This window comes from Aedes albopictus, chromosome 3 (genome assembly GCF_035046485.1).
Source record: "Aedes albopictus strain Foshan chromosome 3, AalbF5, whole genome shotgun sequence".
Lineage (NCBI taxonomy): Eukaryota > Metazoa > Arthropoda > Insecta > Diptera > Culicidae > Aedes > Aedes albopictus.
The window spans coordinates 201979306-202007265 of record NC_085138.1 but is presented as its reverse complement, the minus strand read 5'-3'; the positions used below and the strand labels follow the sequence as shown (position 1 = coordinate 202007265).

Here is a 27960-nt window from a genome sequence, read left to right as displayed (position 1 = left end):
TTTCTCCGAGACCATGGCATCCCATGACGTCCCATGAAAGTTTCGAACCCGTGTTCTGAATCTGGCTACAATTATCCTCTCGTTAATAGGTTCCCAAAAATATATCTATCTATATATATAAAAATGAATTTGAAGTCCCTTTGAGGCAACAAAAGTCACGAACAGCTGAACCGATCAAGATGACTTTTGCATGGTTAGATTCGTATTCATGGTGGCTGTGTTTATATGTAAAAAAAGTTAGGAAAATGGACTAAAAATGTAGGAAAATAGTGCAAATACTGATTTTTTATGAGCCGGGAGGAAATGCAGCGTGATTGGAACGAAATCAATCTAGAGTGCGTTGCTACGATGACCACAACAGTTGTCAAACCACCTCAGCTTGGCAAGACAAAGTTTGCCGGGACAGCTAGTTCTTTATATAAGGGGCATTTATAATCATATCACAGAGAAAATCTGTCTACTAAGTCAGAAGAATCATGGCATTTAAAAAAGCTGCGCAGAGTGACATTTTCATTTCATTTTTAAGCTCCAAAATGTACTAAAATTCAAATGAAATGTTAAAATTGTTTGACGAATACATTTTCAGATTTCAAATTATGTGTATTTGTTTGTATTTTTGGTTTACGTGTGGGATAGGCCGAAGGAGGGGATTATACCCTAACTGAACATATTTTTAAATTTTTAAAATTAGTTTTATTTTTAAATATTGTTGCTGTTTGTTTTGTTCTTGAATGTGTGGACATTGTGCTTTCAGAGATTGAACATTTGCACGATTGTCGCGAAATCCTTGCAAGGCACAATATCCATATCGATTCAGTAAGTTTCATTATATATAAAAAAAAACATCATAAACATAGAGAGTCAAGTTTGAAGGCCTTAGTTTAGAACTTTGAACATAAGATCTACATCGTCAGTGAAGTTTCTGAAATGAAAGAAAACCCATTCATAATATCCAGATAACTTTCGTGAAACTCGCACGCAGCACCTTTTTTAACATATTGGATATTTCACGTTCTATATCCAATAAAGTCAAGAATAGAACACTAACTCGAACAAAGATGGGAAGTTTTGTAGGAAAACAGCAAACATCGTGGATTTAATCACAACCCCTCGATCCGGCTATGTATGTAGGTATCTGTTTAACGACGGGTGCGCTCTACGTGGGGTGCCGCGCTAATGCTGTGGGAAGATTTCTGGTTTGCAGTTGTTTTACTGTTTTCTTTCTTACTAACTGGTGGATACATGACCACTGTTTGTGCTGGGCTAGATAAATATTTATTAAAAATGAGGAAAAATAACTTCTTCGCGCAATGTTTCGATTGCAAAGCGAAGAGGTATAAGATTGAACCACCACACCACACGCTCGATACTCAACCGGAAAATAAATCAATCAGTATCGCAGTGATTTATTATTATGTGATACAAACTTTTTGGTTCTTTTTCTATTTCTGGGGGTATGGGCTGGGCATTAGCGGGTTGGGGATGAATCCTTGAAAGGAAAGATTCTACCGCAGACACAGACGGTGGTTATAATCTACGAGCAGCAAGCATTTGCAATCCAAGCAAAACGAAATGCGTGTAGACCGTGAATTAACAAGCTCAATAAATTCAGCGCATAATTGAGCGTGAGAAGCTTCGGTGATATTAAGCTGGGTCTGGGTCTGGTTAAATCCGCAAAATGAACTTCAGTAAGATGATAGTGTAATCTGGAGTATATGCTCTATGAAATGTATCTTTTTGAAGTCGAATTGATTCACTAACCTCGCTAACTTCGTACACGGTTGTAATTATTTTATGGGGGATCAGTTTTTGTACCTTTCAATTCCGCCCTCTAATACCGATTTATCCTTTAACAGATACGCGTAATTTCGACTACTTGCACTCTTCCTCAGTGTCAAGGGGCTGTTCATAAACCACGTGGCAGAGGGAGGGGTCTGTTCTGGCCAAATTGTTTTATGAACAAAAATCTACTAAGGAGGGGGGTTCTGAGATGACCACAATTTGGTCTACGTGCCTAGAGGGTTTGAAAAGTCGGTATTAGATGTATGTTATACTCGAATCCATCGCCGGTCATACATATATGACTCAAATGGAGAAGATAAAATTAGAAAAAAATGCCAAGTCCTAATTCCTGAATCAGTTGGACTTAAAAAAGCTACATTCAAAATTTGAGCGAAATCGTCTAAGTTTAAGGGGGCGTTCAACAACCTTGTAGCTTGGGAAAACTGGGTCAAATGTATGTATGCAGTAAAATTAGATTTTCGATATTTGGCGCTAGGTGGCGCTGCAAGCTTTCAATTGTTAAAACTTTTGGTATTCTTGTTGGGTACTATACGCCAACAAATTTTGTCAAATACCGCAAAGTGATTAGACGCCATTTAAAAATGTTTAACATTAGGTTTCCCAATACACGTAAAGGAAAATTTTTAACAATGAAATACAACCATTCCATGAAAAAAAAAATATACTCTAAAATGGAAGTGCTCCGATATTGCTCAAATTCGGTAGGAATGATCTTTACCAAAAATATTTTTTTAAACATCACATTTAAGACAAGACATAATCAACAAAAGTACTCCACAATACTCGGTTTGTGGCTGCCGCTCTCCATCCTCGGTCGCGCCCAATGTTCGCCAGGTCACGCTCCACCTGGTCCGCCCATCGTGCTCTCTGCGCTCCACGCCTTCTTGTACCAACCATATCAGTTGCAAACTCCAGCTTTGCAGGGTTGTTGTCCGGCATTCTTGCAACATGCCCTGCCCACCGTATCCGTCCAGCTTTAGCCACCTTCTGAATGCTGGGTTCGCCGTAAAGTGCAATGAGCTCGTGGTTCATCCTTCTCCGCCACACACCGTTCTCCTGCACGCTGCCGAAGATCGTCCTTAGCACGCGTCGCTCGAAAACTCCGAGTGCTTGCAGGTCCTCCTCGAGCATGGTCCATGTCTCGTGCCCGTTGCTTTAATCAGTCTAGTCAGCTTCCCAGGAAAGCCGTTTTCGTCCATGATTCTTCATAGCTCTGCGCGGTCTATACTGTCGTATGCCGCTTTGAAGTCGATGAACAGGTGATGCGTTGGGACCTGATATTCACGGCATTTCTGGAGGATTTGCCGTATGGTAAAGATCTGGTCCGTTGTCGACCGGCCGTCGATGAAGCCGGCTTGATAACTTCCCACGAACTCATTCGTTTTAGGTGACAGACGACAAAAGATGATCTGGGATAGCACTTTGTAGGCAGCATTCAAAATAGTGATCGCCCTGAAGTTCTCACATTCCAAATAGTCGCCTTTCTTGTGAATGGGGCAGATTACCCCTTCCTTCCACTCCTCCGGTAGCTGTTCGGTTTCCCAGATCCTGACTATCAGCCGATGCAGACAGGTGGCCAACTTTTCTGGGCCCATCGTGATGAGTCCAGTTGCTTTGTTGGATTTGAGCTGGTGAATGGCATCCTTAACTTCCCTCAGCGTGGGAGTTGGTTCATTTCCGTCCTCCGCTGCACTGGCGTCGTCGTTTCCTCCGTTGCCGTGGGCTCCCGTGCCTACGTTCTCCACGCCGTTCAGGTGTTGATCGAAGTGCTGCTTTCACCTTTCAATCACCTCACGTCCGTCCGTCAAGATGCCTCCGTCTTTATCCCTGCACATTTCGGCACATTTATCATTGCACATAGTCCCTCTAGAGGGACCTCATCGAACTCACCCTCGTCTGGCAACGCGGCTTCGAGATTTTGCGTGTATGCTGAGGCGACATCCGGTTGTTTCAGTCGCTCTAGGTTGTACCGTGGCGGTCGCCGGTACCGTACATTGTTGATGACGGTGAGTGTTGGGCGCAGTTTGACCATCACCAGATAGTGGTCGGAGTTGATGTTGGCGCCACGATAGGTCCTGACGTCGATAATGTCGGAGAACTGCCGTCCGTCAATCAGAACGTGGTCGATTTGAGATTCCGTCTGCTGTGGTGATCTCCAGGTGTAACGATAAGGGAGGCTGTGTTGGAAAAAGGTGCTACGTATGGCCATATTTTTGAAGGCGGCGAAATCAATGAGTCGTAGGCCGTTTTCGTTCGTTTGCTGGTGGGCGCTGAACTTACCAATCGTCGGTCTGAATTCCTCCTCCTGGCCTACCTGAGCGTTTAAATCTCCTATAATGATCTTGACGTCGTGGCTTGGGCAGCGATCGTACTCGCGTTTGAGCTGCACGTAAAATGCGTCCTTGTCATCATCAGTACTTCCGGAGTGTGGGCTGTGCACGTTTATTATGCTGAAGTTGAAGAATCGGCCCTTGATCCTCAACCTGCACATTCTTTCGTCGATCGGCGACTAACCTATCACGCGCCTCTGCATATCACCAATCACGATGAAAGCTGTTCCCAGCTCGCGTCTGTTGCCGCAGCTCTGGTAGATGGTATGATTACCTCTAAACGTTCGCATCATGGATCCTGTCCAACACACCTCCTGCAGCGCTACGATGCCGAACCCGCGGTCCTTCAGTAGATCGGCGAGTATGCGGGTGCTCTCACTTAAGTTGAGAGATCTGCAGTTCCACGTACCGAGTTTCCAATCGCAAGTCCTTTTTGTTCGCTGGGGTCGTTGCCGTTGGTCTCGGTTCGTATTATTCTGTTGCTGATTTTCCGTTACAATGGTTTTTTTTTACGGCTGGCTCGTAGGGCCTGACACCAAACCCCTACTTTCCGGAGGACCATAGTGCACAGTTGAGCTAAGAGTCCTTCCCTGGCACTCGGACGTAGATCAGCCGCCCCTAACATGGGGATCAGACGCTGTTGTGAGCCGCTCCTCCTGGAGAACAGACGCTCAGGTTTGCCGAAGCAAACCCCCCTTCCCTGTCAGCCTACGACCAAAGCTCCCACCGGGGTTGGTTACCCGATCTTCCCTAATGTTGCTCATAGTTTCCGGCCGGTACCGCGAGGAGGTAGGGATAGGAGTTGCTGGGCAGAGGCTAGTGGACCACAATGGGATCTGAATTGCGCATCATACCCAGCCTTTACCGTGCCACCAAAAATAATTAAACCCCTTAATTTTTTGTTTCGAGCTCAGGGTAGCCATTTAAAAAATAAGGTGGGCAAAAACACGACATTTCCCAAATCGTCAAATCGAACTAATAGACCGATTTGTATTTTTTTTTCTCAAATGAAAAGATTATTAGTTCTAGAAAAAAAAAATAAATATCGCGAAAAAAAAAAGTAAACTTTAATGGTCGAAATATCAGTTTTTTTTTATAATTTTCACAATGTTGGACCACAACGACTATATTTTTTAATTTTTTAAATGAAAGTTTAACTTTTTTACATATCATATAAAAAATTGGAAATGTTCTTGAAGCCGTTTTTGAGCAGCCTTTTTTATTTTAATTTTAAGTTTTGTACTAATATATACACTTCCGATCAAAAGTTTGGGGTCACTCCCTTTAAAAACATGTCATTTTTTCAGGCCCATATTTCCGCCAATTTGCGTCCGATTTCAAAACCCTAGGTCTCATTTAAAAGATAATAAGTCAAAGTAACTTTGAACATGATTTATGTGAAACTTTTTCAAAAATATTTGTATGTAAACTTAACCCAGAGTTGCCGAATTTTCTAAAAAATGAATATAAACTTACGGCAGTGTCGCTGGAAGTTAGGTCGACCAAATTTTATGATGAGAGCGGTAATCTAACCTATTTTCTATTAGCTTTCAACTGCTTGCTGCAGAACCAGGCTAAAACATTTAAGAAAAAAGATATTAAGTAAGTTAACTCTTGATGTCATCGACCATATAGCCGAGGCGGTAAACGCACGGGTATTCAGCATGACCATGCTGAGGGGGAGGGGTTCGATTCCCGGTCGGTCCAGGATCTTTTCGTAAAGGAAATCTCTTTGACTTCCTTGGGCATAGAGTATCTTCGTGTCTGCCACACGATATACGCATGCAAAATGGTCATTGGCAGAGGAAGCTCTCAGTTAATAACTGTGGAAGTGCTCATAGAACACTAAGCTGAGAAGCAGGCTTTGTCCCAATGAGGACGTTACGCCAAGAAGAGAGAGAGAGAGAGGGTTAAGTTTACATACAAATATTTTTGTAAAAATTTCACAAAAATCACGTTCAAAGTTACTTTGACTTATTATCTTTTCAACTCACTTGAAGTGCAAATTTTCGGTAATACCAATCCGTGTGGTCAAATTATGAAATTCAAATAATTCAACGTACATATGTACAGATGGGTGAATTATTGGTCAAATTGGGAAAAAATCCACAGCTCAGGTGAGATTTGAACTCACGACCCTTATTCGCTAGACAAGTGCTTTACCAACTAAGCTACCGAGCCAATTAATGACCCGGCAACTTAGTTGTCATAAGGTTCAATTCTAATCTAATCTATTCTAATTCTATTATCTTTTGAAAGAGACGTTGGGTTTTGAAATCAGACACAAATTGGCGGGGATATGGGCCTGAAAAAATACATGTTTTTGAGGGGGTGACCCCAAACTTTTGATCGGGAGTGTATATGGAATGACCATGCGTCTCCATCACTTAAGAGTAGCTGTATATTTCATTTAATATTTATGCATTTTTACTGATATACTTTCATGGGCTATTGGGTAATTCCAGTTAGTAAAAAAATACCAGCGAATTCACTTGCTGAAAAGTGGTAATCCTTCATGAATTTCTCCAGAAGTTCCTTCTGAATAAGTCTATAAATTCCTTCTGATTTTCCAACGGAAGTTTCTTCTCAGATTTGTTTTGCTCAGATTTCTCCTAGACTTCTTTCTTAGATTCATTCAGGAGCTCCTTCTGGAATTGCTCCTCAGGAGTTCCTACTGAAATTACTCCAACAGTTTCTTTTTGTGTCCTCCAGGAATTAATCCGGGAATCCTTAAGAAGTTTCTTTACGAATGCGTCAAGGAGTTCGTCTTAGAATTTTCTTTTTTGAGAATTCCTCTAGCCGTTCCTTCTGATAATTCTTGAAAAGTTTCATCTGTGATTTTCGAAGAAGTTCTTTCTGAGAATTCCTCAGAAGTTTCTTTGAGTCTTTCTTGGAATTCTCCAGAAACTGCTTCGAGAATTCCCTCAGGAGGTCATTTACGGATACCTCCTGGAGTTCCTTCTGGGATTCTTCCAAGATTTTTTAAAATTGACCAGAAGATGCTTCTGGAATTTATCCAAGAGTTCTTTCAAACATTCATCTCTCTGGGATTTTTTTCTTCCGGTATTTCTCCAGCAGTTCCTTCCAGAATTCACTCCTCCCTTTTTCGATTTCTTCAAGAATCTGCTGGGACTTTTCAAGAAGTTTCTTGAGTTTCTTGAAAGTAGAAAGTAGGATAAAGAAATGATATGAGATGAGATTTTCTCGAATCTTCGCAGGAAATCTTTTCGGGATTTTTTCAGGCATGTTCCTTCCGGGATCTCTTCAGGGATTTCTGCAGCGATTGCATTGAAAAATCCTGAAAGGATTCTATTAGGTATTCTAGTCGGCATTCCTTCACGGATTCCTGCTGGAATTACGGATTTACTTTAGAGATTTCTGCTGTGGTTCCTTTAGGGGTTCCTCCCGAACAGGATTATAAAAGAATCTGGGTTAGCATTAGCATTAGCATTAAGCGAGTCGCACAAATTCGTAGGTGGTACAGTCCTAGACCGCTGTTATGAGGGTTGCCTCCTTCCCGTCCGAACCAAAGCACAAAGATGTGGGACTAATCTCTGACTCTTAGACAAGACTGATGCAATCCTCCAATGGTCGAGCACTGTCCTGGCCACGTCCTTGCGACTGCTGAGGAATGGGAAAGGATGGTTACCCAGGTAACCAGTAAGCAGTTGAAATGCGCCTTTACAGCAGGTCAAAAAATGGAAATAAGTCGTATATGCGCCATAAGTGCTGCTTAAATGCAGGTTTTGGCCCAATATACGGCTGATTTAATGCTTATATCTCAGACTATCGAAAATGAAAACGAAAATATGTGTATAATTCCACACTTCTTATCTCGCCGTCTGTTCTATCTCTCTCCCATTTTTCTTTTCTTCACTTTGCGCTTCCAAAAGAAGTAATTCATTCAATTTTGAATGTGCTGGACAGTATTTTTTGCTAGAAGACCCCAAAAGATCGTGCATTTGAAATGCTACGCAACAGCTGTCACATTTTCAGTAGCAGTTCAGTTGCTAATTTAGTACAGTTTAGCAGTTGAACTGCTATGATAGAGCAGAAAGCAGGTGGAATGAAGATATAATGCTGAAATACGGCTTGTTTAAATGCTTAGTGGTTACCTGGGTAGTTTTGGACACCTATGAAAAATGTAGACAACTCTACGATCTCTCAGGCCTAGGTGTCACGGGATTGTTAGGTTGTTGTTAGTGGAAGGGTAAACTCCAAAGGATACAATTGGTCAACGTTCAGGCACACCATTGTTAGACTGCTTCGAATCAGTTGTTTGCCCAATTCATCCTGTGTCCTCGTCATCTTGGTTGGATTACTAGCTTCTTCGGTTGGTAATCTGAAATGTAAAATAATATTAACATCGTACGTCAAATAAGCTACATATTAGTGATTCGCTCGCCACAGTTACATATTTTTATAATATGATTTATATCATACGATAAATTTACCTGAATCCTGCTGAAATAAAATATTAATTAGTAGTGCACTAAGGGCCGATTTCTTCACCTAGGCTTAACCGGTAAGCCAGGCTTACCCATACAGTTAAACCTGGCTTAACGCTTAAGCCAGGGTGAAGAAATCGCCCCTAAAACAAAATAAACTACAAAACACAAAAAAGTGAATCAAACTTTGATCTTGGAATATTTATAAATACGGTAAATATCAAGATCAAAATTTGATTTGGTAGATCTTACACCGCAACGCACCATTCTAAGGTGATCTACCCACGTTACGGGGAAGGATTATAAAAGAATCTGGGTTGATACACAAATTATGTCACGCAAAAATCGACCTTTTTCAATCCCTCATGTCAATGCCCTATGTCACACTTTTTGTATGAGAACTCACCATTTTTGTATGAATTGTCACGTTCTGTAAACACCCCCTCCCCCTAAAACGAGACGTAATTTGTGCAAGGCCCCTCATGCAGTCTTAGAGGGATTTTTTATGTCTTTGTTATCGGGACTTTCATCTCAAAGCTGGCTCGCCTGCATTGGAAGGATTCTTTTAGATATTTGTGCCGGAATTCCTGATGGGATTCCTTCAAAAAATATTCCCGAGTTTTCGCAGGGATTTCTTCAATCATTCCTTCACAGGGATGGCATTCACCATTTGCAAAGAGTTACATTCACTTGCTACTATCTCAGTTCATAAGCACGCTATCAAAAAGCAATGTATGGATGACTTTTACCTTGTAGTTCTATCAGAAAGTTTGCCGAATATCATAAGGGTCGCACACGCATGCTTAACTCGTGAGCGAGCTGTGAAAGCAACTCTCCACGCCGTGAATGTAAATTACATTACAGATTAGTAGCAAGTGAATGTAACTCTTTGCAAATGGTGAATTCCATCCCTGTTCCTTCAGGGATTTGTTCTATGATTATTTCAGGGATTCATGCTCAAATTTCAGGGATTCTTGCTGGGATTACTGTACTAATTCCTCCCGGTATTCTTTCAAAGATTTCTGCCAATATGTATTCAGAGTATCCTAGTGACATTCTTTTAGAAATACGTGTCGGGAGTCCTGAGCTGGTATTCTTTGAAAGATTCTTACTAGCATTCCTCCCAGAATCCCTATGGAGAACTCTCCCGGGATTCCTTCAACGATTTCTGCTGAAATTACAATAGAAAATCTGTTGTTTGGAAAATTTTGGAATTTCATATGAAACGTAACACTGTTGTAGTCCAAATCACTCCTTCAAAAGCGCTTGAAAATCCTCTGAGTGATTTGGACAGAGTAAAAAAGGGTATTATAATAGAGCGTGAATTACAGCTAATGAGAGTGGAAAAGCAAGAAAAAAATTATAAAGAAATCGATAGAATGAGTTTTCCGATACCCCTAGATGTCTCTAGTAAACTATGATGTCATCTGTCAGTCATTTTCCAATTTTGATTGAGTAGTTATCCTCTCCCACTCATTATAGATGCATTGCATTTACGGATTAGACTACAACAATAGTGTACAAGTTGATTGAAAATAGAGCTTTAAACAATACTAATCAGATCAGATATTAAGGACCTACATTGAAGATTTTTTTCGGATCTGCACCATAGACTTCCTATTTATTTTCATGAAATCATGTTTTTCATGAAATCATGTTTATTTTATTGAAACTTAGTTGTTGATAACACATTTTTATGAAGATTTAAATTTTGAGACCATTAAGCTGAACTTTTGTGTTTTTTTCAGGATAGCGTTGTGTTTCCAATCGTTTCATGATTCTTCTAAAAAAATAAAAGTAACACGGAATCGGGTTTGGAAAAAAAAGTTTTTTCCCAAAAACATAAATACACTACCGCATTATTGAAATTGTCGCATTTAGTAACAGGCATATCTACAATGATCGTCGACTTTTTCGTCGGATTATTTTGAGCAATACGATCAGTACGCGGACGATATCTCGATGTAGTTCGGTGGACCTAAAAGGATTTGCCTTACAATTTATTAACAAGTGAGAAAATCGAAGAGGAGAAGTCGATGATTGTTCATACGTTCCCGAATGTCGTAACGCCTAATTGTGACGTGCTACTCTTGTACAATGTTGAGTAATCCATGATCTTTACTTCTTAAATATTCTATCAAACTGGAGCCTCTCACGTTCTATTATTAATATTTGAGTGATGAAAATTAGCATCAATTCGCCTTGACGGAGGCTCTCTGAGAGAATTGCGCTGTGCGTGAAAACAAATTTTTTTAACATGGGAAAGGATAGGAGCTGCATTTTCAAATGCTTCTAATTCTTTATAGAAATTTTTTTAAGCAAAACGTTCTTAATGTTATCGAATGAGATTTTGATACGCTATATTATAGACATAACATTGTGATTTAAAAACTTTTTGTCTAAAACCAGTTATAGTGTAGCTAATTGAAAGTATATTGCAAAACATTAACTCTTTCTTCATTCTGAAGTCCCTAAAATATTTTAGAAGCATTTGAAAATGCAGCTCCTATCCTTTCCCATGTTAAAAAAAAATGTTTTCACGCACAGCGCAATTCTCTCAAAGAGTTCCGTCAAGGCGAATACCCATAGTTAGCGGAACGCCGTTTGAAGTGCATTCTATTGAACAAAACTTGAGACTGTTACTCACGAAATTGATAAAAATTCAGGCAATTTCCCGTCTCACTGCTAGCCATCTCCCACTTTCTTGAAACAGACAATTATTTATTCTGATTGAAAGCAAAATAAGAGAGGGTTGCTTTGGGTGGGTTCATCTCCGGCCTTCCAATGGAAAGTTTTAATTGAAGATTTTATTTACCCTATCCGCTGGAAAATGCTCCAAGCATCGAAGCAAGTATTTGGGAAAAGCTCCAATTACACTAGGGAATCGCAATGGAACAGTTTCACTTTGCTAAATGTGCGAAACGGGGTATACGACTTTGAGAATTTGTTGGTTTTGTTGTCATCTCAAGATTATGTAGAGACAATTTCTCTATCTATTTAATATGTAGACACATTCCAGCGTAACGGGACACCGCGAGGAACTAACTTTCGTAAACAAATGACGTCTGCAATCGAAAATAATGTTCATGACCGTATGGTTTAACAGGTTTTATAACAAGCTTATTAGATGTACTTCCTGATGCAATACTTGTTCTATGGGGTTTTGGTTCAAATTTACTTTATATAACATGTTACATTTCGTAACGGGACACCATCGTAAAAAACTTATTTAAAAAAAAATCAAACTAAAATGCGTATATCTGCTCTGTTATTAGGTTTTGAATAATAGAGTCTTCTAGCCATTTCTTCTTTGGATTGATGTGAACAAGATTGCCGAAGTGAGTTTTACTGAGAAATGTATAGTTTAGGAAATATTCTTGATTCAGTTTTTGGAGTGCAGCGTTACGCTCGCGTGAAAACAGTGTTTTGCAAATGGTGTCCCGTTACGGCTAAAGACATCTAGTTGTAGATCAAATGCTATGCTAGATAGAATGTTGGTGTCTTCGGCAATGTTTTTCAGACAGAGGGTAGCTGTCCGGTAGGACACAAAAACGCCTTCAACCCCGCTCTGGCCCCATGGTGGCCATCGGAATGGGCCCTGGGGAACCTGTTTCGAGGTTTATTTACCTTTCACGTAGCCGACCCCCAACAACTCATTTTCAAAATGCTGGCTTTTCGTTAATTTTCATCCGATTTTTTTGAAGTTGCCCTCAATTGATCATAAATTGGTGCTAGTTTATTATACTCAAGTGGCCATGCAATATCCGGAACCATTCCGGCGATATTTCGGAATGTGTTAGGGTCAGGGGGTTGCCAAAATGGATTAAAGTGATTATTTCGTGTGTTGTTCTATTTGAACCATCGATTTTCGACGAAATTGAAACACAACGGCTATAACCAGATTTGACAAATCCGGATCCCCGTGATAGGTTCCACGGGGCCTCATTGGAGACACTTCTGGTTTTCAACCTAAACATGCCGTGCGACATATCAATCTTTATGATTTCGAATGACTGCGTCAGAAACGATGGACTTAAGTATGTATCAACTAATATGGCCATCCCGGAACATATAGCACAGGTTCCACGGGGGTGTCATCGGGGACATTTCTGGTTTGCAACCGAAACATGCCGAGCGACGTATCAATCTTCATGATTTCGAAAGAATGGGACAGAAAAAAATGACTTAAGTATGAATCAACTGATATGGCCGCTCCGTAACACCTGGAACAGGTTCCGCGGGGGCCTCTCAAACACAATAACACACACGAAATAATCACTTTTAGCCATTTGGCAAAACAGGCATCAATTGCACAAGATACTCAGGAACAGTTTTATTGTCAGCATCATCCTACTGAATAAATAACTATAAAAGCGAGGACTCTTATTTAGTAGTCCAGTCTACAATCCTGCCAAATATTTAACTTTTATATCGTTGATTTATCTAACTGGTTTTATCCATTGCAAAACACATTTTTTATTTAATCATTTATTTGAAGGCTCATGCGCCATGGGAATAAAGGAGCATATTTCATTTGAAATAAATTTTACATTTTCAAGGGGATTTTTCTTTTATTGTATGTTAGTTTTGGGGAACCGTTGAACTTGCCGTTTGGTCGAGGTTCTCTCTCGTTTGTCGGGTGAAGATCACTGCGTCCAGATTTTAGAACTATTGTGATATACCCTTTTGCTGTGAGGTACGCAAGTTATCTCAGTAACATATTTGTCACTGATATACCTTGGTATCGACTGAACTCAAGACCATCTATTATTGATGAATAGAGATCCTGAGTTACAGTATGTGACTCCCCCATTCTGGCGAGACTAGCTTTATGACGCCAACCACGTCCTTGGGAGATAAGATCCATATGTCAGCAGGCCCTAAAAAGGGCTTGCTGAGAACTTTGAACCTACGTTGAGTGAGTGCACTGCAATAGCAGAGGATGTGTTCTGATGTTTCCCTCTCCTCGTCACAGAAGCGGCAATTTGAGGTTTGGATTGCTCCGATCTTTTGTAGATGGTATCTGCAGGGGCAGTGTCCAGTTATTAGACCGGTGTAGATGTTGAGATCCCTTTTGTTGAGACCTAATAGTTGTTGGGTTTTCTTGGGGTTTATCGTTACGAGCCTTTTAGATTGGCTCGTATGGGGAAGTGCATTCCAGTTTGATGTGATTTGACTGACCATATATTTGTTCAGTTCCATTTTTACAGAGCAGTCTGAGATCCCGCAGAAGGGCTCGGGGCCAATGAACCTTTCATTAGATCCATTTCTGGCTAGCTCATTGGTCGAGGTTAGAGAGAACAAAGTTTTTTTTGAGGGGCTTTTCGTTGATATTTAGCTAACCAGTAACGATACAAACGGATTTCGAGAAGAAAAAGAAATTGACAACCAAAACGAAAAGAGGGAGGTCGCTAGACTTTCAATCAATGATTACTAATTTATGTTGTCACAAAAAGTAATGCAACGCCATTTTCGTGATGCATTTTACACTTTTTTGTTTTCAATAAGAACATAAGCTTCAAAATATGCTTGTCATCATAAAAGTGAATTATACGGTGAGGAATGGAGTAAAGAAAGAATGCCAACTATCACTTCGGGATCTTCAAGTTTTGAACGCTGTGTGATTCTATAAACCTTTCTATACAGCATGGTGGTAATTCATTGGACATGTTAAAAAGGTTTTAGCATTTAAAGAGTATGCTGTCACCACAAAACTTAATAAAATATCACTTTTTATACTGATCCACCAGAATACCTGCCCTTTGTTTACGTAGTTTTCGCGAAGAGCTGAGAAGTGGGCTTTGTTCCAGTAGGGGCGTTACACCAAGAAGGATAATGAAAATATATACACCCTCTAATATAATTTCATCATGGTTACAGATTTTTGGTTAAATATTTGATCGAGCCAAACATATTTATCCCACTTATGAATGTCTTTAAAATTTTCGTAACGGGACACCATATCTACGCACCCATTGTAACGCCTAAGATAACGCGTCGATCAAGGTAACCCATATTAGTTGGAAGAAAGGTCTCCACGAGTACCAAGAGAATCCTGAAAATCATTTTTCTAAAGTTCGTAATAAATTCGTTATTACAACAAATATACTATTTTCGTAACGGGACACCATTAAATTGCGGCTATTGCAAAAAGTGCTTTAAACATGTCAAAACTCATTTTTATTAAAAGTATCCTTTTGATGTATAAAATATACGTTATTATACTACATTAATGAAAAATAGGTTTAATGTTTTCGAACTTTAACATGCAAGCAGGCATATTTGAAAAATATCAATGAAAAATAGCATTTTTCTTACATAAAATCCTGTTACTTCACCTAGCTATTTAAATACGCTACCAGTCAAATTTTAAGTAAAACAAATGGTTTTCCTAAGATTGAATCTACCCTTTTTCATATGCTGGAAAGCTTGGTGCGAAACAATCACTTTGAAATTTCACACCCTTGGCGTAGAAGTGCGTGGAATGTGTCTGTATTGTTTTGAAGGTCGTATTTTCATCATTTTATATTTTTGATATGAAGCATGAATTTGAATGAAAGTAATCACACATAAGTGCTACTTTCAGTTTTATGAGATCAGCTACACCTACACAAGGACCCATTTTGGGATTAACTACAGGCATCTGCAGTGTGTAGGTTTCTTATATTCAGAAAGGCTAAGATGACGGTGACGTGTTCAATTCCCGGTTGGTCCAGACATTTTTCGTCATGGAAGTTTCCTTGACTATATTGGTCATAGAGTGTCTTCATGTCTACTAGAAATTATACAAATGCTAAAATATCCATTGCATTGGCAGAGAGCTTTCAGTCAATATCTATGAAAATATTCGTTGAACACTACACTGAGAAGCATGCTTTGCCATACGAACGTAAAAAGAAGAATTAGAGTATAAATCCTAGGGCTGATGATTTCTTCGGCCTGGCTTAATCCTTTGTAGACGGAATTTTCGGATTTCTGGATGCAATCTTGCTGGTCTAGAACACGTTAGTAAAGGTCAGTTTTCTCGGCTGGGCTAATGTGACCCATTCGTCTCCAAAGGATTAATCATTAAACCAGATTTAGCTATTTGGGTAAGCCTGGCTTACCGGTTAAGCCGAGGTGAATAACTCGGCCTTTAGTGATCTTTTGTTTCAAGATGCACTGAGGCAAAAATACTTAGGAATTTCATAACTCGGAACTTATGAATAGACGATTTTTCTATTTCAACACTCGCTTATTGACTTTATAGTTGTTAAACACGCGTTCCATAGCTACAACTTATGATTGATATAAGCGGCATGGTTGTGAAAAAATCATAACTGAAATCTATGAAAGTTGTAACAGTGATGGCATGAATTCCAATAAGCTGCGTTTTAGACGAACAACCATTACTCGCAGATCTGTTTTCGGGACTATCGGACACGAAATCAAATTAATTTAATTTCCCAAGTGTCGATAAACTCTCTTCGAAAATTAACGACAAATCTTGAATTACGTAAGTAACACGATCGGCCTCTTAATCGATTTCCACGTTTTAATGAAAGTGAGAAGAAGCAAGTTTTTTTTAGTTTAAAGTGAAAAAAGGACGTGCATTCATTTCAGCACATATTGCAAGCCATCCATGCAAACTTGCATTCATGAATGAATGTGCACTCGCTTCTTGTATTTTTATTTCAAGTGATCCATGAGAAACCGATCGTTTTACTTACGCGGTAATTCGAGAGACATGACACTGCATCATTGAATAAAGTGAAATCCCTAAAAATACACAAAATATAAATACGAATATTATTGATAATATTGATTTCCATAAGTTTTCATAGTTGAATTCAATAAGAGCAAACGTACGATAGTTATAATTTTGAATCAACGATATTCATAAGAGAAACTTAAGATATTGTTAAGTGTCTTGATACTGATTTTCTCCTTAATAATCATAAGTGAAATGTATGTCTTTCAACAATGATCGTAGTGTCGTCAAATCATAAGGGGTTCTAATGTTCTTCCTAAGTATTTTTGCCTCAGTGTACGTCAGAACGCTGATCAAGCTGGAGAAGGGGTAAAAAGTGATCGCAGAGAAACAGACGTTACTCTCTACTCGCTTGCCTTCGATTACCGTTTTAGCGGTTGAATCAAATATTTGGTAGTTGGACAATAATTGGTCAGTCGTGGCGCTGGCATCGTTTTTGCTTCTGTTTGACGTTTGCTCACTACCGCCATCTAGTGGTGACTTGTCCAGTTTGGACAATCATGTTCGCCATGATTTGCATTGGGCGATTTCGATTTCGTGGCGATCATTTTTAATATAATTTGTTCTACATAAGTGTTACGCCTGTTTCTCTGTGAAGTGATGATGCAATCCGCCAGCCCACGGTAGACCGTGTGCCAGGGTTATTTCAATGCATTGTCAGTTCATGTGGATATCGCATGGACTGGGAATGGCTGTCACGCAGATATTCTTATTGGTGCGCAGCGCAGATTGGAGGTGTAAAGCATTATTAGAAGATTTGTGAATGATGCGGCGTAGTTTGCTGATTGCCAATTTGTTGGTGTAATGCGATAGACTGATTTTATGTTTTGCTGTGAAGTTTGAAGGAAGAAAAACGGCTTCTCCAATCCGGTTGTGGTTTTACGGTGGCTACAAAATAATTGTTATACATAAGTGGTAACTAAATAGAAGAATGGGAAGGTTGATAGAAAGAAATAAAGTAGCAGGAAACCCGAGCAGGAGAAAATAGCTGAAGAAAAACAAACTCAGGTATGGAAAACCCAATACCTACAACCTGAATGAGTTATTAATTAGCCCTGCATAAGAGGTAAAATACCTCAAATAATAACTGGTGTGTATTCTGTGCATAACTAGTGAATGATGATATCAGGTATTGCAATACCTCAATAATAATCGGCGATTTTTCTATACAAGTAGCGATTTTTCCATAATTGAATAATACCTAAAGCAGTCCTCAACATCAAACCAATAACTCGTTGAGGTATTTTATCAGTACCTACAAAATACCAAAGTTAGTTATTTTCAATACTTGGGTAACCAACTACAGTCATGACTCGCTGGTTGGGGGCTTAATAGTTGGGTGGCTTTTTAGTTGGGGCCCCGTTAGTTGAGCTGTCAGCCAACTAAAAAGTACCTGGATGTCATAATTCAATGTCAAACTGAAAATGACAACCAATCTGTAATTCCGAGGAGCGAGCCAATGAGTTTTTGGTTGTTAAACTTTACTGATAATCGAGAAGAATTTCAATTTCATATTTCTTAAAAGAAAAAGTATTTGTACAATTACTTCGAAACAAATGCAAAACATCGGCAATCTTTATTTTGTCGATCATTGAAAGTGTTTTGTGCTTGCTTTTGGTCCGGGTGGTTTCATAAACATCTATATTTTCACTTCACCGACTGAAAATGGGTGAAAATAATTATTTCTCGCATTGGCCATATATGTATATGTAAGAATCGTACTATAAAAACGTTTCGAATGTTCTCTTAGTAAGCCCCTCGGTGAAAGTCATCCTGCATCATTTTAGGTGTTAACGTTTTCAAAACCCATGCAATAAACATTACATAACAATGTTGCAAAATCCCGGTTTCACATTTTTTCGTCTGCTTCCGGACACAAAGTATTCTCTAATTGGATATCATAGTTCGATTGTGGGGGCCCTAAAGTGCTCTTCCATGTGGGTGCGTCTAATTCAATTTCCGCGGCTGCGTCTCTTCCAGTGCCAGTGCGATAAAGTGAATGAGTGAGCGAGGCCAGTCATGGTTGAAAAATGCAATATGGAAAATAACACGAGTGCATACTAACAATCGAGGAATGCAAATAAATACCGCCGAGAGAGGACCATATGCTCTGGATCAAAATTGTTTGAGGTGCAAATAGTGCTGCCTGTCGTCCCCAGTTGGTCGTGAGTTGCCATAAGCGGATGCCACCGGGAAAAGTCAGGCAAACATGTTTGGAAATACTACGTGGAACGATACCTTCGGCTGGTACAACGAGTCCGGCTATCATGGGAACGTGACAAACATTGAAAAAATTGTATCCATGATGGTGCCGGTGTTCTTCGGACTGATAGGACTCGCCGGATTAATAGGAAATGGCTTGGTCGTACTAGGTAAGTGTAAATTAGTTTTTCCATTAGTTGCATACCTGCTCGTTCTGATTATTGGATTGAATGTATACCGCAAAATGGAAATTACCGATGCTTTAGTTTCGAGCGTATCTTTTCAAAGCAACAAAAACCGAAGCCAGGCTTAGGCTTTGAAATTATATACAAATGAACCAATGGATTCATGTTGATCCATTCATTGGCAGCATTCTTTCAGAAACGAATGCAATTTTGTGTGTATGAAGCTTACTATTCATAATTTGTTTTAGTTCTTATATTTATATTTATATCTATCAAAATGTTTTCCATTTTTTCAGAAACCATTTGTTTGTGAAATTGTATTCAAAAATGGTTTCCACAAAAACGAAAAACATTTTTCACCACAAAAAAATTCAGGAGAAATCTTGATCCATACTCTACATGTGTACGAAAACCGATTTTGAAAATCTTGCCTCGTTATTTAATGAAAAGTCAAAAACCAAAAAGTGAGGAAACGCTTCCAGTTTCGCCTTAAAAGAAAACACGTTCAACAGAAATTGTTGTAACTATTGTAATTAGTACTATATTTTTATGCTCCCAAGCTGCTTCAACACTTTTAATACTAAACTAAAAAAAAATGAGAATCGAAAAAAATGTTATATTCTTTTACAAAAGTTTCCTTATTTTCGCGCACCTCAACATACACTATGGTGCATAATTGATCGGACAAACGTCGATTTCCATACAAAATGGCCAAGTTTGAGATGCTGTAACTATGGTTTGCTTCGATGGATTTAGCTCAATTTTTGACACGGAACTACAAATACGAAGAACAAAATGTTTCGTTCACAAGCCTGGGCATGATAAGGCGTTGAAAAATGTTCAACGGTGATCGGACAGCGGTACCCCTTTAATTTACAATGCTGGTTCATAAAGATTAGAGCATTGGAATGAAAGTTACAGCCTATTGTGGCACGCAACCTCCATAAGGACAAGAGTGAGTGTGAAGCTTCATTTAAACGTGATTATCTGGAAATTGTGTATTTGAAAAGTGTCGTTACAGTTCACTTTTTATAAATAATTGCATTGTTGACTTAAGGCGAAACTGGAAGCATTTCCTAATTTTCGGGTTTATGATTTTTTACTAAATAACGAAGCAATATTTTCATAATCGGTTTTCGTGCACATTTAGAGTATAGATCAGGGTATCTTCTGATTTTTTTACGCGGCAGAAAATGTTTTTCGTTTTTGCAGAAACCATTTTTGAACAAAATCTCACTAAAAAATGGTTTCTGCAAAAACGAAAAACATTTTCTACCGCGTAAAAAAATCAGAAGATACCCTGATCCATACTCTACATGTGCACGAAGACCGATTTTCAAAATATTGCTTCGTTATTTAATGAAAAATCAAAAACCAAAAAAATGAGGAAATGCTCCCAGTTTCGCCTTAACCCTCGAGGAGTTGCGTCTTCGGCCACCTTCAGCAACTCCACGCTCACGCTGTGTACTACTAGTGCTGAAAATGTCATTTCGATATATCTAAAACTTGTGCGGCTAGATCTGTTCTATAAGAAAGTCACGGAAAAATCGTTATTACACAGTGTATTCTGTGTATCCTCGCCTTCGGCGTTTTCCAATCGATGCCGATCTGGCTTTATTGCTGCTGTTCTTTGTTGTGCTGTTATTGCGAACAGTTTAGTTTTACCTAGTTTGGGTAGTAGCTACGGTTAGGATAGCTCAGATCAATCTTCAGCATGAAAGAACAGCAACGATCAATCTTTGCAGACTTATGCAAAATGGTACAGCCCAAGTGGCCTTGGTCCAAGAACCTTGCTTTCGTAAGGGAAATTTCTATCTAGGAAACCTTGTGAACCTGGTGTTTGCTACTTTCAATGAACATGAAATGGCAAATTCGTGTGTCAAGCCTCGAGCCTGTGTGCTTGTCAACAACGCAATAGTTGCTACACTCATCTCTGAACTAACCACCAGAGATGTATGTGCTTTCACAATTGGAACCTCAACAGGAAATACGTCTATTGTTCGGTTTATTTACCGCATGATGAATCATCCCCTACGGATGCTTTCAAACAAGTCATCGCATACTGCACTTCAAAAGGCCTTTCGCTAATTGTAGGCAGTAATGCTAATGCTCACCATATCATCTGGGGCAGCTCAGACATCAACTTGAGAGGCTCCAGTGTGGTGGAGTACTTAAGTAGTACACGCAAAACAAGAAAAGCTACCAAAAATTGAGATATGCCTTTTCTACCAATTTATGTATTAAAAACGTACAGAACATGTTTTAAATCATATTCCATTTGTTCCATTTGTATCATGTTCCATTTGATGCGCTACACGGTCCCACAGGTTCCATACCACTACACACAAACACCTCTATTCAAACCCGAGAAGTTGAACCGGGTTGCGTCTAAAAATAACTTTCGCTTCGCTGCTGAGCTTCGCACCTTATTGTCTACTAGGAATATTCCACTTGCAAACAGCACACTGCCGGATTCGGGCTTTTCAGTGCATAATGGGTCTAGAGTCGTATTCACGAAGACAAAAATGTTTCTGTGGCTTATCCAAAAATCTGCTGATTAATTATTCTCTATATAATTTCAAAATGTTCTACAAAGTTGAAGCTAATTTGCAAAAAAAGAAACATTCAAATAATTAGAACTTTTCGAAAAGTTTTCAATAAATTGCAACTTTTTTCACTTTAGACATATGTATTTTAGTCGAGTCCAACGGTACATGAAGACCATTACATTAGTCATAAACTTTCAAAATTTAGTTTAATTCGGTTCGCTTAATCCTAAGGTTACAGTAATTTGATAAACGGAAGTCAAATAATAGGTATTCTACTAGAAGGGCTCTAATTTCGTGTAGAGTTAATCAATCAAGCCCAAATTTGTACCAATTATATCTAACTAGTTGAGGAACAAGAAATCAGAGAGTGTTGGAAGTGGACATCTAAGGACCGAAGGAGATAGTGAATTGCGAGGAAAGAACGTGGGGTGAGGTGGGCGTTGGATTCAGGTTGGTTTTCTACTTCACAGAATTGTTACTTGGTCTGTGGCGGAGTTGGTTAAGGCGCCCTGTCTAGCGAACGTGGGGAGACGTGGCTTTAAATCCCACCAGAACTACGTGGATTTTTTTGTAACTTTTCCACTCAATTTGTCCATTTTTCAACGTATATAGTTTTGGTGGACATTATAAAAGGTTACAACACAACTTGCGACAATGTTAATTGGCTTACAGTTAATGATCCACTTGTTTCGAAATTTCGCCACTAGCTCTTTGAAATACCTTTGACTGAACTTAGACACATTAAAAGAAAACTAATTGTTGATTACTTCACGAAAAAAATCAATTATTTGAATGATTTTGCAAATGTGTAACTAGCACCACCTAGTGACAAAATTTCAAAACAAGTAGACCATTAACTGTAAGCCCTTGACTAACTGAATAACATTGACGAAGACACCAACTTTCTCAGTGATGAGAGTCCTGAGATATATGAAATTTAAAATATGCTTGACCTCTGGCGCTGCTTATTGGTGGAATTTCCAATGAAATGATCCATCACCATCCATCATGAAATCGTAAATAAAATCATTAGAAAGCAGATTTTTTAATCAGTTTAACCAGATGAACCACCTTAACATAACAATAATGGGGAATAGGGTCAACAATTAAAAAAACTTTCTTAAACACAATATGTGTCTAAAAACTTAAAGTTTAAGCTTAGAAAGTTTTGTCTTCGTAAATACGACTCTGGGCCCATTGTGCAGAGGGGTGGCTGTATCACTTCCATCACCAAGCCACGTTTGTGTTGATGATGATGGCTTTCAGCCTCTTGTCTATCCATGTGCAGTTGTAGCCGTGCTGGTTAGAGCGCAGGGTACTGTATATTACCATGATAGTGTCTCGGTTCGATTCCCGCCGCCGCCCGTATTTTTTAAACATGTTTTGGTGATTGGCGGCTGTTGCTATGACCAGTCTAAAAATAGAACAAATAATGAAAAACCAATGCAACAGAGCATACGCACACATGCGAAATTTTCCTTTTCCACAAGGGATTTGATTATGTTCGCTCCCAGCACGAAGATCCATTTTGATTTGACCCCCCGTTTCCATGCAACTAACCTCGAGTCACTGTTATGGGTAGTACGCTGATCGCAATAAATTTCTTGGCCTATCTCGATGCGTGGAATCGCTCAAGAAATAATAAAGCGTCACTTTATTCCGGATCCTAGTACGAAGCTGAAACGAAACGTCAAATCAAATGGGGCTTGCTGTGTTAAATTTCTTGACCATTTCGGTCATGAAAAAATAATGCACTGAACGAAAATTACTTGAGCGATTCCGTTTGAAGTGCATACCTCGCATTAAACCGAGTAAAACATCTATTGTTCTTTTTACGGAAAAGCGAACCCATAATGGCGTTCGACCTTCGCGTCTCTTTGATTGTGAAGTCAATGTGACTGAACAGGTAAAGTATGTTGGAGTTATTCTTGATTCCAAGCTTTCCTGTACACCTCACATTGAGTTCAGAATCAAGAAAATGTCACGGACTACCTCCGAAAAATGCCATTTGATATTCACCATGAATATCATTAGCATTTTTCGAAGGTCGTCCGTTGTCATTTGTCTTAAATATTCGAAAAAAATCGGATTTCCGAGACTTTCTTGTAGAGCTGGTCGAGCCGTACAAGTTTTTCATATACCATATTCTCAGGTTGAGCTTCCAAAATGAGCTGGATGTGGTTGAATTTAGATATGCCGAAATGACATTTTCAGCACTGGTACTACAAGCGTGCTTTTTTAAAGATGCATGTACTCCTCTACGATATCTCACGTCGCCTTAGTGGGACCACAGAATCTGTGGTGGCCCTGAGATGAATTTCACGATGCCCATGAAAGACCAGCAGAAATGCTGATTCAACGACAAACATCAAGATTGACGCAACTCTCCGACCTCAGCAAGCAGGATGCCGAACGATCCTGTGTGGTCCGTATCATCTTGGAGCAATTCAATGAATTCCAAGAGTCTCTCTACCTGATGTTCATTGATTACGATATAGCTTTCGACCGCCTAAATCACGAAAATATGTGGGCAGCTCTAGCATGCATTTTTTTCTCATTCTTTCTCGCAAACAAACACGAGAAAGAGAACTTGCCCAATCTTTTATCTCGCTCTATCTTGGGTTTATCAAAGAGAATGGGCGAAAAAAAAAGAAAAAGCTACGCACGTGAGAGGTGGGCAGCCCTCAGGCGCAAGGGTGTCCCTGAAAAAATCATCGGCCTCATTGAAGCACAGTACAAGGCATTTTCGTGCAGAGTACTGCACAATGGTGTCTTGTCCGACCCCATCCGGGTCGTTGATCGTAATCGACGAGATCCTGATAGGTGCAATTGATCGTGAACCAAATTGGGGTTGCTGTGGCTGCCCACCACAGCTCAATGATATGCAGAGCAAGCTCAATGATCTTGCCGATCGCTCCTGAACGGCAGGTCTTACCATCAATCACAAGACCAAATCGTTGGATGTAAGCACGGCCCACTCTTCCAGTTTTACGGTAGCTGGGCTAGCAGTGGATAATGCTGAAGGCTTTCAATATCTTGGCAGCCAAATGGCTGCGGATAGATCGACATAGGTGCACGGATCCAGAAGGCGAGAACTGCATTTGCAAGCTTAAGGAATATACAAGCAAGCGTTAGATTAGAACCCAGCAGAATGACATCGCATCAGCAGAGGCAGACCCAGAGACTCATGGCGTCGCAGCCTCAACAAAGAAATAAAGGAAGTCGACAGAAATTTGACCTGGTCACAGGTCAAGGTGATGACGGGCAATCGCCCAGGATGGAGTTTTTTTTTCATTCGGCCCTCTGTACCACCATGGGTGCTCAGAACTGAAAGCAAAGTAAGTGACTGGGAGACGACGCGCCGTGACAGAAGCTGATTACTTGACACCTGGTAATTAGTTATCTAGACGCGAATATCAAAACGGGGCATTCTACATAAGTTCAGCTTATTGGAGGTAGTGACTTAATTTCCCCAACGGCGGGCAGCAAAAAAAGTATCATTCAACAGCAATAGAGTAACAAGATCTATACGTCATTTTTTTATAATCATCAGAAATTTCATAAAATACAAAACTCACAACACTGTTTATTTTCTCGTTTTCTTCTAGTTGTTGCCGCCAATCCTAACATGCGATCAACTACAAATTTATTAATAATCAATTTGGCGGCTGCCGACCTGTTATTTGTGATATTTTGTGTACCATTTACCGCGACTGATTATATCCTACCAGAATGGCCTTTCGGACTGATGTGGTGCAAATTTGTAAGTACTGAACTATCTTTAGCACTAGATTCATTTGCAGCACATTGCCCATTTTGCTTTCACATAGGTACAATATATGATAGTGGTTACTGCCCATGCCAGCGCGTACACCTTAGTTCTTATGTCCTTGGATCGGTTTCTTGCTGTGGTCCATCCAATCACCAGTATGTCGATAAGAACCGAGAAAAATGCTGTGATGTAAGGAGTTTAATGTCATTGTCCTTTTTCCACAGCACTCAGCTTGTTCAATCTTCTGGAAACTATTTTCTATTACAGAGCAATAACCGTGGCTTGGTTCATCATTGTGACCACAGCAATTCCAGTCGCCATATCTCACGGAGTGCTGCACTATCCTAGCAGGGGAGGCGATTATACCGCTTGTCTCTTTCTTCACACCGAAGGATACAGTTTGATTGCATTTCATGTAAGTGTTTTCATTTCTAGTGGTGATGATAAGGACGAGAAAGATTGTTGAATTCAATGCGGCAAACGACCACCACAATAACCACAGAAACCGATTCCATGTTTGGTTATTTTTGATACAGGATTTGCCATGATGCATTTTGAAATCCACATCTCGGTTAATTTATGTCCGATTTCAAAAGTTTAGATATCATTAAAAAACTAATAAGTCAAAGAATTTTTTCTAATAGGGTTCTTATTTGGGTCGACCAAATTTTAAGATAAGAGCACATTTTTTACCTACATAGGTAGGGTATGGGACCATTTGGGCAGAAGCATCTATTTTGGGCACTTGCTGCCATAACTCAGTCAATTTCAAACCAATTTATGACCTCAAATTTTGACCACCTGCATTCCGGACATTTATTCACCACGGAGGTGTGGCTAAAACTAATTATCGTTTGGAAAATCAAACAGGGCAAAAGTCAATTCTCAAAGACACTCGTTTTGTTAAGTATTCTATTAGATGTGTCATGTAGTGTAGGTGCAGTGTAGTTGATTCCTTGGTGAACACCCATTTTGGCATTTGGCATTTTGGCATAGTATTTGGCCTCTATCAGGGTGTTTCGGACAGGATGTCTTGCGCCACGATGTATAAATTCATTTGGCTCCGAACGAAGGGGTAGAATTTACACTCGACTACTATACTGCCGGTGGAAGCATAATTGTCACATGTGCATTTTTGGCAATATTGAGATTTTGCAGCCCATGACCATGTATCATGGTGTACTACCATACATATAGGGAAATATAAATAGGTAGTTTGTTCCGAAAATTGTTGAAAAAATGCAACGCCGATTTGTCACATTCTGAAAAGTGGACGCATAAGTGTCACGTTTCATTGGAAAACCTATGAGATTTTAAAATCGCTCTAAAACAAAAATTAGTGCTCAAATCAAAATTGGTTGATGTTAGAACACGATTCGGCATTTATGCTTCATAGTTGAGACAATTTACTTTTTCGAACTTTGGACGCGATTTTCTCGATTGTCTGTTTTTGCACATGTGACATTTATGCGTCCACCGGCAGTATACAGAACGGTTTATTCGCGCCCCGAGTGGCAGTGCACCACTCGGAGAGCGTACATAAATGACGTCACGCTCCGGTGGATTTCCAGCTGATTACCAGCAAAGTACCAGCGGTATCCATCAAAATAAAAAAGAAAAAAGATTCCCAGCGGAATCCAGTGTAATCCAGCGGAATCCCAGCGGAATCCAGCGGATTCTCAGCGGAATACCAGCGGATTCCCTTCGGAATCCCAGCGGATTCCCAGCGGAATCCCAGCGGAATCCCAGCGGAATCCCAGCGGATTCCCAGCGGAATCCCAGCGGATTCCCAGCGGAATCCCAGCGGATTCCCAGCGGAATCCCAGCGGATTCCCAGCGGAATCCCAGCGGATTCCCAGCGGAATCCCAGCGGATTCCCAGCGGAATCCCAGCGGAATCCCAGCGGAATCCCAGCGGAATCCCAGCGGAATCCCAGCGGAATCCCAGCGGAATCCCAGCGGATTCCCTGCGGAATCCCAGCGGATTCCCAGCGAAATCCCAGCGGATTCCCAGCGGATTCCCAGCGAAATCCCAGCGGATTCCCAGCGGAATCCCAGCGGATTCCCAGCGGAATCCCAGCGGATTCCCAGCGGAATCCCAGCGGATTCCCAGCGGAATCCCAGCGGATTCCCAGCGGAATCCCAGCGGATTCCCAGCGGAATCCCAGCGGATTCCCAGCGGAATCCCAGCGGATTCCCAGCGGAATCCCAGCGGATTCCCAGCGGAATCCCAGCGGATTCCCAGCGGAATCCCAGCGGATTCCCAGCGGAATCCCAGCGGATTCCCAGCGGAATCCCAGCGGATTCCCAGCGGAAGCCCAGTGGATTCCCAGCGGAATCCCAGCGGATTCCCAGCGGAATCCCAGCGGAATCCCAGCGGATTCCCAGCGGAATCCCAGCGGATTCCCAGCGGAATCCCAGCGGATTCCCAGCGGAATCCCAGCGGATTCCCAGCGGATTCCCAGCGGATTCCCAGCGGAATCCCAGCGGATTCCCAGCGGATTCCCAGCGGATTCCCAGCGGATTCCCAGCGGAATCCAGCGGATTCCCAGCGGAATCCAGCGGATTCCCAGCGGAATCCAGCGGATTCTCAGCGGAATCCAGCGGATTCCCAGCGGAATCCAGCGGATTCCCAGCGGAATCCAGCGGATTCCCAGCGGAATCCAGCGGATTCCCAGCGGAATCCAGCGGATTCCCAGCGGAATCCAGCGGATTCCCAGCGGAATCCAGCGGATTCCCAGCGGAATCCAGCGGATTCCCAGCGGAATCCAGCGGATTCCCAGCGGAATCCAGCGGATTCCCAGCGGAATCCAGCGGATTCCCAGCGGAATCCAGCGGATTGCCAGCGGAATCCAGCGGATTGCCAGCGGAATCCAGTGGAATCCAGCGGATTCCCAGCGGAATCCAGCGGATTCCCAGCGG

The 27960-nt window shown here is 40.6% G+C and overlaps 1 protein-coding gene across 4 annotated transcripts in view; it reads left to right on the top strand.

Annotated features, from left to right (window-relative positions):
• LOC109406334 (allatostatin-A receptor) overlaps positions 1-27960 on the top strand; it is an 83852-nt gene that overhangs the window by 12752 nt on the left and 43140 nt on the right. For all 4 annotated transcript variants that reach the window (XM_062858541.1, XM_062858540.1, XM_062858543.1 and 1 more), the window contains exons 2-5: positions 18312-18703; positions 24876-25030; positions 25098-25228; positions 25307-25454. In XM_062858541.1, the coding sequence (XP_062714525.1) occupies positions 18541-18703; positions 24876-25030; positions 25098-25228; positions 25307-25454 (597 nt within the window). In that variant the 5' untranslated portion in view covers positions 18312-18540. The remainder of the gene's footprint in view (positions 1-18311; positions 18704-24875; positions 25031-25097; positions 25229-25306; positions 25455-27960) is intronic.